Source organism: Hoplias malabaricus, chromosome Y, assembly GCF_029633855.1.
Source record: "Hoplias malabaricus isolate fHopMal1 chromosome Y, fHopMal1.hap1, whole genome shotgun sequence".
Lineage (NCBI taxonomy): Eukaryota > Metazoa > Chordata > Actinopteri > Characiformes > Erythrinidae > Hoplias > Hoplias malabaricus.
Window position 1 is genome coordinate 70,634,501 of NC_089820.1, and position 13,634 is coordinate 70,648,134.

General features: G+C 38.3%; 1 protein-coding gene across 1 annotated transcript in view; it reads left to right on the plus strand.

The window, feature by feature from the left end:
- LOC136678612 (chromodomain Y-like protein) overlaps positions 1–13,634 on the plus strand; it is a 105,281-nt gene that overhangs the window by 77,257 nt on the left and 14,390 nt on the right. Inside the window, exon 5 of the mRNA XM_066656662.1 lies at positions 687–897. Within this exon, the coding sequence (XP_066512759.1) occupies positions 687–897 (211 nt within the window). The remainder of the gene's footprint in view (positions 1–686; positions 898–13,634) is intronic.

The window sequence follows — 13,634 nt, forward strand, 5'->3', positions numbered from 1 at the left end:
ATTGCCCCCGACAACATAGCTCCTAGGCTCACGCAGGCACACAAACCCCTCCACCACGTTAAGGTGGTGATCCAAGGAGGAATTTAGTTTATTTTAATTTAGTTTATTATTTTATTATTATGCCCTGTGAAGGACTGGTGCCCCCTCCAGCGTGTATTCCTGCCTTGCGCCTAATTAATCCAAGTTGGCTCTGGACCCACCGTGACCCTAAACTGGATAAGGGTTACAGATAATGAATGAATTTCATTATTAAAAAAAAAAAAAAAAAAAAAAAAAAACTTATATAGAAATATATTTGAGTTATATATGAATTATATCATTATAAAATCATTAACATTAACATTAACTTTGACATTATATTTTGTTATGGTTTTCATAATATTATATCGTATATCACCTTTTCACCACGACCCTGAAAAGGAGATGTGGAAAATATGACGATGATGATTATCACCTTTTTTTAGGCATATCGAGATATGAGTGTTTTGGTCATATTGCCCTATACATCTAATGTTTGTATATGAACATTTTTGATCAATAAATATACAGTTTTAAAAGCTATCTTGTTTATTCAGTATGATGATCTTATAAAGTAGCACATATAAGTAATCCTTTCTAAATATAAGGTGTCTACAAATATGTAGTAATGCATTATTAATGAAAATTAATTAATTTTCTATTTTCAGGGCATTTGTGAACACATTCATCCAGTTCAAGAAACCTATCATTGCTGCTGTGAATGGACCTGCTATAGGGCTTGGAGCATCCATCCTACCACTTTGTGATGTTATCTGGGCCAATGAGAAGGCCTGGTTCCAGACTCCTTACACCACCTTTGGCCAGACACCAGATGCCTGCTCTTCGATAACATTTCCTCACATCATGGGAGTTGCTTCGGTTAGTACATGGAAAATGTCTTAAACTGCTGTGTAGTGGTAATACATATAGATGTGGACAAAAGTGTTGGTACCTTTGCATCTCATTGGAACAAAGTTTCATTCCTTTATAAAGGTAATTTTCTCATGTATAATTGCATGCATTGCGTGGTATCTTATAGAGTAAAACAAAGCAAGTGTGAAAAGAGATATATCATAGCTTATTCTTGTTGGTAACCCTATAAAAATGTATAAATAAATGGAATATACATAGAATGATTACTGGATTAGGAACACCAAGCTTTTATCTATACTCATTTTCCATTTTAATAGCATCATTGACCGTACAGGAGAACTTTGTAGTTCAACAATTACAGACAATAGTCCCCCCGTTTCTCTGCATACTTTCTTATCCCCATTTCACCCTCCAATGTTCAGGAGCCCCACAAGACCACCATCGAGCAGGTATGATTAGCATCTAGTGTCTCAGCGCTGCAGTGACACTTGACATGTGTTAGTTTGTTTGTGCTAGTAGGAGTGAATTAGACAAAGCAGGGCTGTTAGAGTGCAGTGTGAAGAAACTGGTATAGCCTTTAGTTTAGCCCATCAGTTTAGGGCGGCTCTGTGAGAAAGACACTGTTGATATACGTGGGTTTGTTTTCAAAATTTTTTAGGTGTGTTCTATTATTTATTTATTTATTTATTTTTGGGGGGGGGGTCCATAAAATTTGGCATCTGCATGAATGAGCCTTTAAACTGTCTCCAAGCATCTTACCGTCCCTGTGAATACATTTGCAAATATTAAGTAGTTTAAGGTTTATAAGACTATTGCCAGACTCCCAGACTGAACGAAACATGGAGCAAATGGTAGATAAAGAACCAACAAAAGCTTCCAAAGACATAAGGTGAACTCCAAGGTCAAGGTGCACCAGTGTCTGATTGCACCATCTGTCACTTTTTGAGCAGCATGGAAGACTCCTCCACTGAAGGGGAAAAGGCTGAATGGAATTTACTAAAATGCATGTTGACAAGCCACAGTGCTTCAGTGAGAATGTCCTTTGGACAGAGTTTTTTGGCAAGTCATTTCAGCTCTATATTCACAGATGAAAAAAAATGAAGCTTGCAAATTAAAGATCACCATACCTTCTGTGAAACATTGAGGAGGCTTGGTTATATTGGGGTCCTGCTTTGCTATGTCTGGCACAGGATGCCTTGAATCTGGAGAGAAATGTGTTACAGTTGCAGGTCATGGGTCCTCCCTACAGGATAATGACACAGAAGACACAACTAAAAGCTTTCAGGAATGGCTAAGAACAATGGACGTTTCTGATATGGAATCCTTTTAAACATCTACAGAAACCTGAAACACACATTCTGGAGTAGAGGTCTGTACGTGGGTCCGTCACAATATCTTGTGGCATGGAACTGCATTTAAAGGAAGACTATGTAGTATTTCAACCTTAAAATTACAGCTTCTAAATTATTGTGATGTTCCACTGAGCTGTAATAGGAAGAATGGAGCCTCTATGGCTGCTGAGGGCTCTCACGAGAAATGCCTAACTATTTACAGCACACATCTCACAGGTGTTTATCTCGCTACAAAAATCTAGATCAGTATTCCCAGTACTGACCTTACAGCAGAGAGAGCAAGGAGAGAGAGGTGCTGTACAAGAGTTAATACTGGACTGAATTTACACAGCTGGATGAGCTGAAACAGACACGAGTTGGAGTAGTAAGTAATAGTAGTATGTATTTGTATAGTGCTTTTACAACTGATGTTGTCACAAAGCAGCTTCAGAAAAAAGCCCCAGGTTAGCAAGCCAGGGGTGAGAGTGTCAAGGAAAATCTCATGAACCATGCCTCACAATGGGGGAAATATCCTCCTCTGATCAATCTATCTACAAATTATTGACAAAAACAAAGAACCCTATATATCACATAGGTCTTCTGTTATGCTCTTCTGAGTAACACTTTGCATTAATGTTTGCTAATTAATCTTTATTTATAGAATGAATAATGATTAATTTCCCATGATTTACTCAGTAGTTAACCCTTCATTAGCTGATACTAAGCATTGACACTTACTTAGTAATTGATTAATTTTTACGAGGCATTACTAATTAAGTGAACTGGTAATTAATCGGTAAATTTATATATTAATTACTCATTATCTGTGTACTAGCTGCTTCTTACACCATTGTTAATAAGTATGTTAATTTATGTAAAGAACTAACATAACTTACTAGTACTTATGCATTAAGGTCGTTTCAGATCACATGACTCGTGCTCATGTGAATCAGATATTACCATGCGCATATAATACTTAATTCCTGTGGGATAAAAGTATATAATAGATTTGGCAAGGGTCAGATGAGAGATTTGCAATTCTACACGTTGTTATAACATAAAGACATATATGTTAATATAAGAGTAAATAATCCGTTTCTCTGGGTACTTATCAGATTAAGAAAATGCATATAAAAATATAGATATAGGCATATTTAGATTAGACTAAACACTTTTTATTTCTGTAGGTTTATCAAAGTAAGTCACAAGAAATTACATTTTGTGGATATACCAGATATTCAGGATAATATGTCACAAAGTTCTATATGTGTGCTTTTGGAGAAGTGTTGTCTCAGCCATTCATTGGGGTCTAGCAGCCTGAATAAAAATTCTGGTTTCTGCGTCTTTTATGAGAGGATTGGACTCGCCAAACAAGGTATCATTTTAATCATCATTTCAATTCCCATTATCTGTGGTTCTTTGATGGATTTTGAATGAAGGACGAATTTCCGCATGGGGTCGCATTGTCCTGTGTGTAAGAGCTAAGAATGGAAACATTTTTGGAGAAGATCCTTTGTTCCTGATAAGGGTGATCGATATTGGGCGGGGAATATTGGGTCATGTGGAGTGCAAACAGTTTTTTTATTTTTTTTATTTTGCCCATTATTTCTGAGAGCTATTTACCAAATACTGTGGCTAGAGTCATCTGTGTGTATTTGTGTGTGTGTGTGTGTGTGTGTGTGTGTGTGTGTGTGTGTGTGTGTGTGTGTGTGTATCACAAAGGGTACAAAAAGGCCCGGGGGGCTGGTGGGAAGGGGTGTGTGTGTGTGGGGGGGGGTGGCTGGGGGTTCTATCTTGATTAAAACCTCTGCTTCCAGATGAAATTAATAAATAGTTACTTCTCCTGACACAACACAATGGTAAGTATGGTTTTCAGGACAAAAGCTCTTTGTTATGGGGTCTGTCTGGTTTCCCTAAAGATCAAAGATTGTGAAGCTGATCCAGCCACCCTGACCTTGCAGTCGGCTGTTGTAATTAAAATTCATGACAAGAGAGTCAACACAGAGCTCCCCTTTCACACCTTGAGATAATCCCATCAGCTAAGCGGCCAAAGTGTTTGCAAGCTTCCTGAGTCCACTATAGAGACAAAAATAACACCAAGGTTTCTCACAGATGTTTTGATACATGAGTATAGGTAACCAAGGTTATTAGAGACACTACTAATGTTTTGAGGACCACCAAAGATGATAACTTCAGACTTGCCTTCTTTCAGCTGAAAGAAATTGTCAGCCATTAACTTAACTAAAAAGGAGATAACCAGAAGGACACAGACATGGGAGCACATTGAAACAATTGGCATCCCTCTGCTCCACCACACAAAAACCTGAGTGATCATGCACGAGCGGTGGGATGACAGCGTCTCAGTTTACCATTATTCCCTGTGTCCATGGATCCCTGGACCTACTGCCTTTATCTAAGAGGGTACATTAACTACGAGAAGCTAAACTGTTTTCAACCTAGATCTGAAGATTGTGACTGAGTCTGAGTGCTGAACATTATTTGGAAGATCGTTCCAAAGTTGGGGGCTTCGTAAAAAAAGGCTCTTTCCCCAGCAGAAATGTTCTGAATTCTGGGAACTATTAAAAAGCCAGCTCCCAGTGAGGAATCATGGTTACTCGTAATACGAAATAAGGTCTTGCAGGTACTAAGGGGGGAAGCCCATGTTGGGGTTTATACATCAATAAAACAGTTTTGCAATCGATATGGAATTTAACTGGCAGCTAATGAGGTAATAATAGGACAGGACTTGAGTGAGTTTTAGCTGGCTGCAGAATTTTGAACTAGTTGAAGTTTACTTAAATTACTGCTTGTGCATTCTGAGGGCAGTGCGTTACAGTTGTCTAGTCTTGAAGTAAATCAAATCAAATCAAATTTATTTGTATAGCGCTTTTCACAACTGATGTTGTCACAAAGCAGCTTCACAGAATTCCAGTAAGACAAAGATTTGACATGAAATGTAAAAAAAAACAAACTGTAAAACCCTCAAGTGAGCAAGCCAGGGGCAACAGTGGCAAGGAAAATCTCCCCCAGCTGAGGAAGAAACCTTGGGAGGAACCAAGGCTCACAAGGGGTGACCCATCCTCCTCTGGTCAATCTACTGGTAATAATAGTTAGTAGTCCGTGAGAACTTCAGTGTAGGGGCAAGTAATAAAAGCATGTAGTAATATTTCAACATTATGCAGGGATAGGGCATTTTTCATCTTGGCAATGCTATAAAGCTTAAAAAAGTTGTTCTAGTGATACTTCCTATGTGTTGATCGAATGATAAATCTTAATAAATTCTGACACCAAGATTCTTTATTTTTTTTGCTGCTGAACCAGATATAACTGAAAAGTGAGTGAAATTTAAAATGAAATCTGATCTTTTACTTCTTGCCACTTATGGACCCAGAAGGAGAACTTCTGTTTTGCTACTGTTTAGAAGGAGGAAGTCCCAAAACATCCAGCCTTTCAGGTCCTTCACACAGCCCTCTATTTTCTTTAATCTGTGTTTGTCATCAGGTTAATAATGATTATGTGCAATTTTTCATCTCATGCTCCTTGGCTGGCGTCCCTAAACCATATGGTGTTACACAGCGCAGGGATTCCTGAACCCCAGAAATATCTTTGTAGCTACTCCACTACACACACTGGGAGGGACGGTTACAAGAATGGGATAGGAGGAGGAAATGCAACCAAAAATCCATACTGAGGTTGTGGTGGGTCCAGAGCCTACCCTGAGTCACTGGCCCTGGGAGGCACCAGTCCTTCACATGGCGACATACCTTCACTCACAGCTAGGGACACTTAGGGAACCCTGGGGCACCTGGAGGAAACCCATGCAGATACATAGAAAACAAGAATATTGTGGTCTATTTTGTACTGCGGTCAAGTAGTACCATACACAACCTTGATCAGAGACAAGATGATGATCATTTGTTATTTTAACAAGAGCCCTTTCAGTGCTATGATGTTGGCTGAGTTCTGATTGGAAATTTTCATATCTATGGTGCTTATGTAGATGGTCCACAGCTTTTTCCTAAGGTCTTAGTTATTAATGGTAGGTTAGAAATAAACCTGTAATTAGACAATACGATAGCATCAAGATTTGGTTTCTTGATCAGAGGTTTAATAACTGCTTGGGTACATGGCCCAAGCTAAAAGAGTTTACTCTATTTAAAAGTTGATTGATAATAAATGGTAGTAGTAGTTTGAGTAATTTTGAGGGAATTACACCGTGTGCCATTTGTACAATTTGCAGAGGAGTTAATCTTTTCTAGTCCTAGCTGTGGGATTGGGTAAAAAGTTTCCAGCCTTTCTTCTACAGCTGTTTTTTTTTTCAGCGAAGTTGGGTTTAATAATGTAGGTTGAATTTGTTGTCTAATATTTTTTGAAAGTCTATAAAAACTTCACTGGGTGAGAGTAACCGTAATTTTTGATTCAGTACCTTCCTGATAAATCCAGTCAGAGTGGAACACCTTCAGCTTTTTTGACTGACATTTTCACTCTAGTTTCTGTACTTTGTTTTAAGGTACTGGTTTTATCATTGTACCATGGGGAGAGCTTTTTCTGTCTCATCTTTATTTTAAGTGGCGCCACATTTTCTAAAGTAGATTGAATGGTACTGTCTAAATAATTGGTTAGTACATCTAGCTTAATTGGGTCTGATGGAGTGGAAACTGGGGTTAATAGCTCTGAAAGGTTTTCTATAAATTGTAGGGCAGGAGAGGGAGGACAATATACAGGTGCATCTCTATAAATTACAATACAGTCAAAAAAGTACATTTATTACAGTAATTCCATTCAAAAAGTGAAACACATATATTAAGTAGTTTCATTACAGAGTAATCTATTTTATATACACTACTTTCAAGGCTGTGGTCATCCCTGTTGCTTGTGCACCTTTTTCTGCAAAACTTTTCCTTCCAATCAACTTTCCATTAATATGCTTGGGTGCAGCAGGAGGTTGTCAGTGACTTCCTTCTGGACATCTGTCAAGTCAGCAGTCTTCCCCATGTTTATGCAGCCTACTGAACCAGACTAAGGGGCCATTTTAATGGCTTAGGAATGTAATGGACTCAGGATGAAATCTCAGATTTACATCTCTTTCATCTTAAAGCAGATTACCTTAGTTAACCCCCTGGAGTCTGAGGCCTTTCAGCCATATCTGAGGTGATCTGACATGCCTTGATATTCAGCACAAACCCAGCAACAATAATGTTAGTGAAGTCTGTATGTAATTCATCTTTTTTTTGTTTAAATTAACTCTAAAAATGGACTTCCCAAAAGCCTAGTTTCCAAAGTGAAAAAAAAAAACATGGTGAACATTTATGAAGTTTTCTTTAGAGCTCTGAACTCTGTAGACATGGGTGTTGACTACACACTGGAGTTTACAGCTTTCTGATATTTTAATTAGTTTTTCTTGTATTTTATCTGATGTAACACTGTATTTTTCTTATACCTGTGACTCACACATCGACAAAACCATACATATGAGCTACAGACCACTGCTTGAAAGCAGCAGAGGGTATCCAAAATTTATTACATGCAGTTTTTTCCCCTCTATCAACTGAGCTTTGTGCCTCTGCACATTTAGAAAAACATCACCATCAGTTTCACAAATTCCTTGGCTAGAATATACTGCTGAACTAGCATAGCGTCTAATCTAACAGTGCCAAACATGCTGCAGAAAAAAGGTCAAATATACACTACTGGTCAAAAGTTTAATATTACTGTGAAATGTTCTTATTTTCAATAGAAACACACGTGACATTAGGAAATATTAGGAGATTAGGATATATACTGAATGTAATGGAAAAAATAACTCTGTACTTCAAATACTGCCTTTATCAAAAATGGCACCTTTTGCAGTAATTACTGCCTGTCTGACCCTAGGCATTCTATGTCAATTTTTTTAGGTAGTCAGATGAGATTTCACCCCATTCTTCCTGGAGCATATTCCATGGGATTGACTTGATGCAATCTTCCTCCATACCTGAGAGTCAAGCTGCTCCCACAACAGCTCAATAGGGTTCAAATCCAGAGACTGTGCTGGCCACTCCATTACAGCCAGAATTCTGGCTGACTCCTTATATTTTAAATATTGCTGACACATTTTGGAGGTGTGTTTGGGGTCATTATCCTGTTGGTGGATGAAATTAGCCCCAATCAAATGTTGTCTGCAGGGTATGGGAAGGCTATGTGGTAGCCTTCCTTCTTCAAAATCCCTTCAACTCTATATATATCTTCTATTTTACCACCTTCAAAGCATCCATTATGGTCCTCCACACCATTACGTGGCCTCCACCATGCTTGACAGCATTGGCGTTTAGCATTGGTCTTGAATCTTTTCATTGTTTCTGCACCTCATAAATGTACTTTTGTTTGACCCAAAGACCTGAAACTTGGATTCATTTGTACACAGCACCTTTTGATCTTCCAGTGTCTTTACTCTTGGGCCCATTGTAGTTTTCTCTTTTTATTGGCCAGTCTACAGTATTGCTTTTTGTGGGCAATACTGCTATGAAGTCCAACATCCTGAAGTCACCTCTTCAGTGTTGATGTCCATCAGGGCCTCCCACTCCTTTTTCTGTTCTTCTTAGAGCCAGTTTGTTCTACAATCTGAAGGGTGTAGTTAAGAGCATGGTAAGATATTTTCAGTTACTTTGCAATATCTCACATTGACTAGCCTTCGTTCTTAACACTACAATAGACTGACAGGTTTCTAAATAAAGTTGTTTCTTTCTGGCCATTTTGAGCCTGTAAGCAAGCCAACAACTGCTTATGCTTCAAATACTAAACTAACCTAGAATGCCATGCTCCCTTTAAATGTTCCCTTATTAGTATACTGTTTTTCAGCTGTGCAACAAAATAGGAAAAGTGCTTCCTAACAATCAGTTAGCCTAATGACATTCTTAAATTGAACTGGCAAACATACCGGGAGATTGTGGCAGAGGATTGAGAATTGCTGACAGGCCTATATGCAAAATAGGCCTCTATACAAAAATAGGTCTTAATGCAAATTTTTTTATTCATTAAAAATCATCTAATACATTTATATTAAATGTGCAATGGACAAAATCGTTTGTGAATTGTATGAAAATGCATTTTCCTGTGGAAAAAGGGGAAAATATGCAAGTGTTCAAAAACAATTGAATGGTAGTGTATTTCACTTACTCATCATAAAATGAAGCTGCTCCTAAGGCAGCTGAAATGCGTGACTGTCAAGTGCATTTGTAAATGTAAAACTTAAACATTTTCAGTTGAGTTGCATTAGTGTTTAGGCACAAGTTCTGATTTATACTGTCAGCGGGAGTGCTGAATCAAGAGTGTTAAGTCATCCATTTTGTTTCTCTAAAGATCAAGGATGATTGGGGAACTGACCCAGAGAGATAATCTAATCAATGAGTTGAAACAATCAGGAGATATAATTGTGGGAGCAAACCAAGTCCTATAGGTTTTTCACCATAATTGTATTTTTTTTCCTCATGTTGAATATGGAATGGATATTACCACCAAACACTGAGACTTCATGTGACAATTAAAGTCACACCAAATACGATTCATATATTCAAGTTCAAGATTAAAGCTTCAGGAGCAACTGCAAAGACATGTGACATCAAATAGTCCTTTGTTCCTGTGCCTGCTAAAATCCCTTGGTTTGGCTCTAACGACTAGCACCACCCTGGACCAATCACCAGGAGCTCTACCGAAGCCTCAAGGTCCAATCAGAGCTTGGGCTCCTCCATTGGGAGGTTGCAAAAAAGACTATTGAAAAGCCTTTTGTGGATAATGAATCCTTAGTTCAACTTCTGTAAGAGTTTGGAGTTCTGTTTGATTTCAGGAGTAATCTTCAGTGAACAATGGCAACTCACTTCACAGTGAAAAATTTCAGGAAGAACTGACTCAATTTTAAGAATTGAACTTTCTGCAAAATGTAAGAGTACTTTTGAGTTAATTGTTATTTCGTTTTTTTTATTCATTAATTTTTTCTTTTGTTGATCAACAAATGCTTCCACACTAGAACTGATCAATGGTTTATAAACTTGATTTGGCCAAGCAAAAGACATGTCTGAGAATTGTTATATCACCACAGACGTTGGCATTCACGCAAGAATGAGCGCTTCACCAAACCTCCAAATCTGCTGCCCAAAGTGCCGAAAAACCATCTAACCCTGATTGAGAACTGCCGATGTCCCTAAAGTCTTGAGTGACTCATCCTCCTCCAACCAGGAGTCGCCAATCTTCAGAGCCCAGCCTACAAGCCCAGAGAGGCAGTCCTTCAGATTCCTTGAGCATTGAGCTGACTGACGGCCCAGGAACTTCACCTTAGACCCAGAGCTTCATCTGGAACAAACAGCTGTGACAAATCTTATTCTTTGAGGCATGCTTTTCAGGGTTGAATGCCAAGTCCAATTCTTTTGATAATTACACATCTCTTTTAGTTCCTAGTTATCATTTACCTCTTAGTAGTCTCAGTTAACACACTCTACATATATTAATTCCCATTCATCACACATTATTGGTTTGCCAATTGGGCCAGTATAATAAGCATTATAAATCAATCCCATGTTTATGAATGTTATTTGTGCTGTGTTTGTGTAGAAGCTGCTCATTGAAGTTGAGTGTAAATCTGAGAAAAAGACCCCATTCTTAACTCAGGGTAATTGTAAATTTATTCTTAGATAAATTTTTATGTTACATACAATTAATTAATAAGCAATTAATGACTATTTATTGCTGACTCTGCTACATATTATTTTATTGCCGCCCAACTGTGGGGCTGGGTAATTGAACTTTTATGAGCATACTCTATACATAAACACTAAAAAGGTAAAACAATCTCAACTTGGGGTATATTTAATCCCTATCCTTCACTTTCTAAATCTCTATCACTAATAAACATTCTGATTTTAAAACCTTCAGAAGATAAAAGCTTGAATGTGGTCAGTTTTGTTCTATGTTGTATTATTGCATGTTTAAGTCCTGTTTCTGACTGGTATACCTTATTTTAAATTGCCTTATGCCTGTGATTGCATGCATAGCGTAAAATATGCTAATTAAAAAGGCCTTAGCTTAGCAATAGCCAAGCTGCACGAATTCCGGTAAGCTGCACGAATTCCCCATAATTGTACATTGTACAAAATTCAGTTGTAAAGCAAATATGTCAGAAAAATATTTTTGTTTATTAAAATGAAGACTGAAGTACATGACAAATGACTTTAATTAATTTACAGACCTACAGTGTCTGTAATAAAGTGCTGTGCTCCCAGTGTGTGCTTCTGGGAAATGCACTTTTAATCTACCAGTCTTCAATAAAATGGGTAGTCATGCTCAAATATGTTGCACATGTGCAGCTTCACCATATATTTGTCATCAAAGCAAAATGTTTCCTCTTGCAATCTGGTTGGAAAGGGTCTGTTTAACTTAACTGTACAGGATAGGCAGCACTTCTCATGCAAAAAATTGTGACTGGGCAATTGGTATCAGGGGTCAAGAGTTTTAATCAGCTTTTTGGAGCCCTTTATCTCTACTATTGAGACGGGCACCATACCCTTTGCAATGTAGAAAACTACTGCCTCAGTAATGCCACGCCACTTCGTACTTTTGTTTTCGTAAGGCACAGCGTTAGCAAATGACGGTTGCAAAGCTATCTGAACTGGTTTAGTGGAACTGTACTAGGAGGTGAATGCTTCAGAACCGTATATATATATATATATATATATATATATATATATATTACACATTAGGTCCCTAGCTAAAAGATTCACAGGGCAATTTGATGATAGAAGGAAAGCACATTGTAGGGTTGTGTCACTTTCTGCATGGTGATACCAAAGCTCGTCAGTGTTAGATTCCATTAAAGGAACTCCACCTCTTCCGCTTCCTCTACCTCTTCCATGCCCTCTAGCTCTTCTACTTTCTCCTCTGAAACCAGTTTTTGCTGCCTCCAGCACAGCACACTGCAGTTGGTGCTGCTCCTTTTCTTTTATTTGTTGTCTTTTTTCCACATTCTTCTTCAGTCTTTTTTCAACATACACTGCAAAGGTCAGGATGGTCTGTAGTCTTCCTGTGTCCACTTCCACACAATCATCTCTCACCTTTGTCTGAATGTCGGGTTTCAAACCACTTAGGAAGCGCTCTTTTAAGGGGGTCATCTAATCAGCGGGTTTCTGAAGTCCAAAGTGAACTTCATGTATTTGTTCCAGTTCATGCAGATAATCAGCGACAGTCTGTCTTTCTTTCTGCTTGCACTGAGACAGTTTGCCCAGATTCAGTCAGTTTCGTCTTGCCTTTGTCAGTTCATTCACAGAAGGTTTCCACCCATTCACTAATTTGCTCCTCCAGGACTTTAGCATGTTGCTGCAAACGTTCAAACGGAGGAGGATCCCTCAGGTTTTCATCCCTGTGTTAGTTTGAGCTTTTGGTGGCTGGGGGGTGGCTGAGGTTAGAGGAGGGTTGATAATGACTTCATCTCCAGCATTCTCTTCTCCCTTTTCTGCTGTTTCATCTGCGTCATTTTTTGGCTTGGGATGAGGAACCCAATCAGGAATTCTTTTAGCAAATTCAAAAACTGACTAAAGATTACTGTTTCCTGTTTCCTTTTTTTGATGTGGGATGTCAGATGTGTGCTTACACACCTGTGCTTCCTTTGCTTTTTCTGCGTCTTTTTGTGCCGCCTCTCTCCATTTCCCATTAGCATACCAATTTCGTTTCCACAGGAAATTCTCTGGTTTATTTTTTATTTTGTTACTATTACAATGTTCTTCAGCTTTATCATAAGTGTCTTTTTTAGCTTGTAATTGTTGTTTAAAATGGACTGGTTCATTTATATTTAAAAGTGACAGTATTTTACCCACTCATCTAATTGAACGCAACTATCTGGTTCCCTTTTTTTCTTGCCCTCTATTAATTCACCAAAAGGAGGTTCATTGCAATGCACTATTGGGGCTGGCCTTAAATATAAAATAACTATGTCAGGAATCACCCCTGCAATATTATAACAGACTCAGGCAAATGTATTTTGGACTGCAAAATGAGTTGGGAATACTTGTTCCAGAATAGGAAATCTAGTACAGAAGGCAACTGTCCAAGAAAAGCAAATCTAACTCAGAAGAGTTGGAGGAGATCCGACGAATGCTGGCTATACCCTACAAGGAGAAAAAGTAAAACCCTAATGTTATTTCCATTGAATCAGTTCAACCGGAACTTGAAGTTGCCACTTCTAACAGTGGAATCTATTTATCTAGATACCAGAGAATGTCCATCTCCAAATGATCTGTCAGTTATTGAAGGCAAAACACCTGTCCAACAGTTCATGGGACATTTAATTGAAAAAGGGTTTGCGCGGAAGTTCTACCTGTTCACTATTGTGGAAGGAATGATAACGCATGAGGCTCTTCTGAACACTGTGTCAGGCATTACCTTAATGGC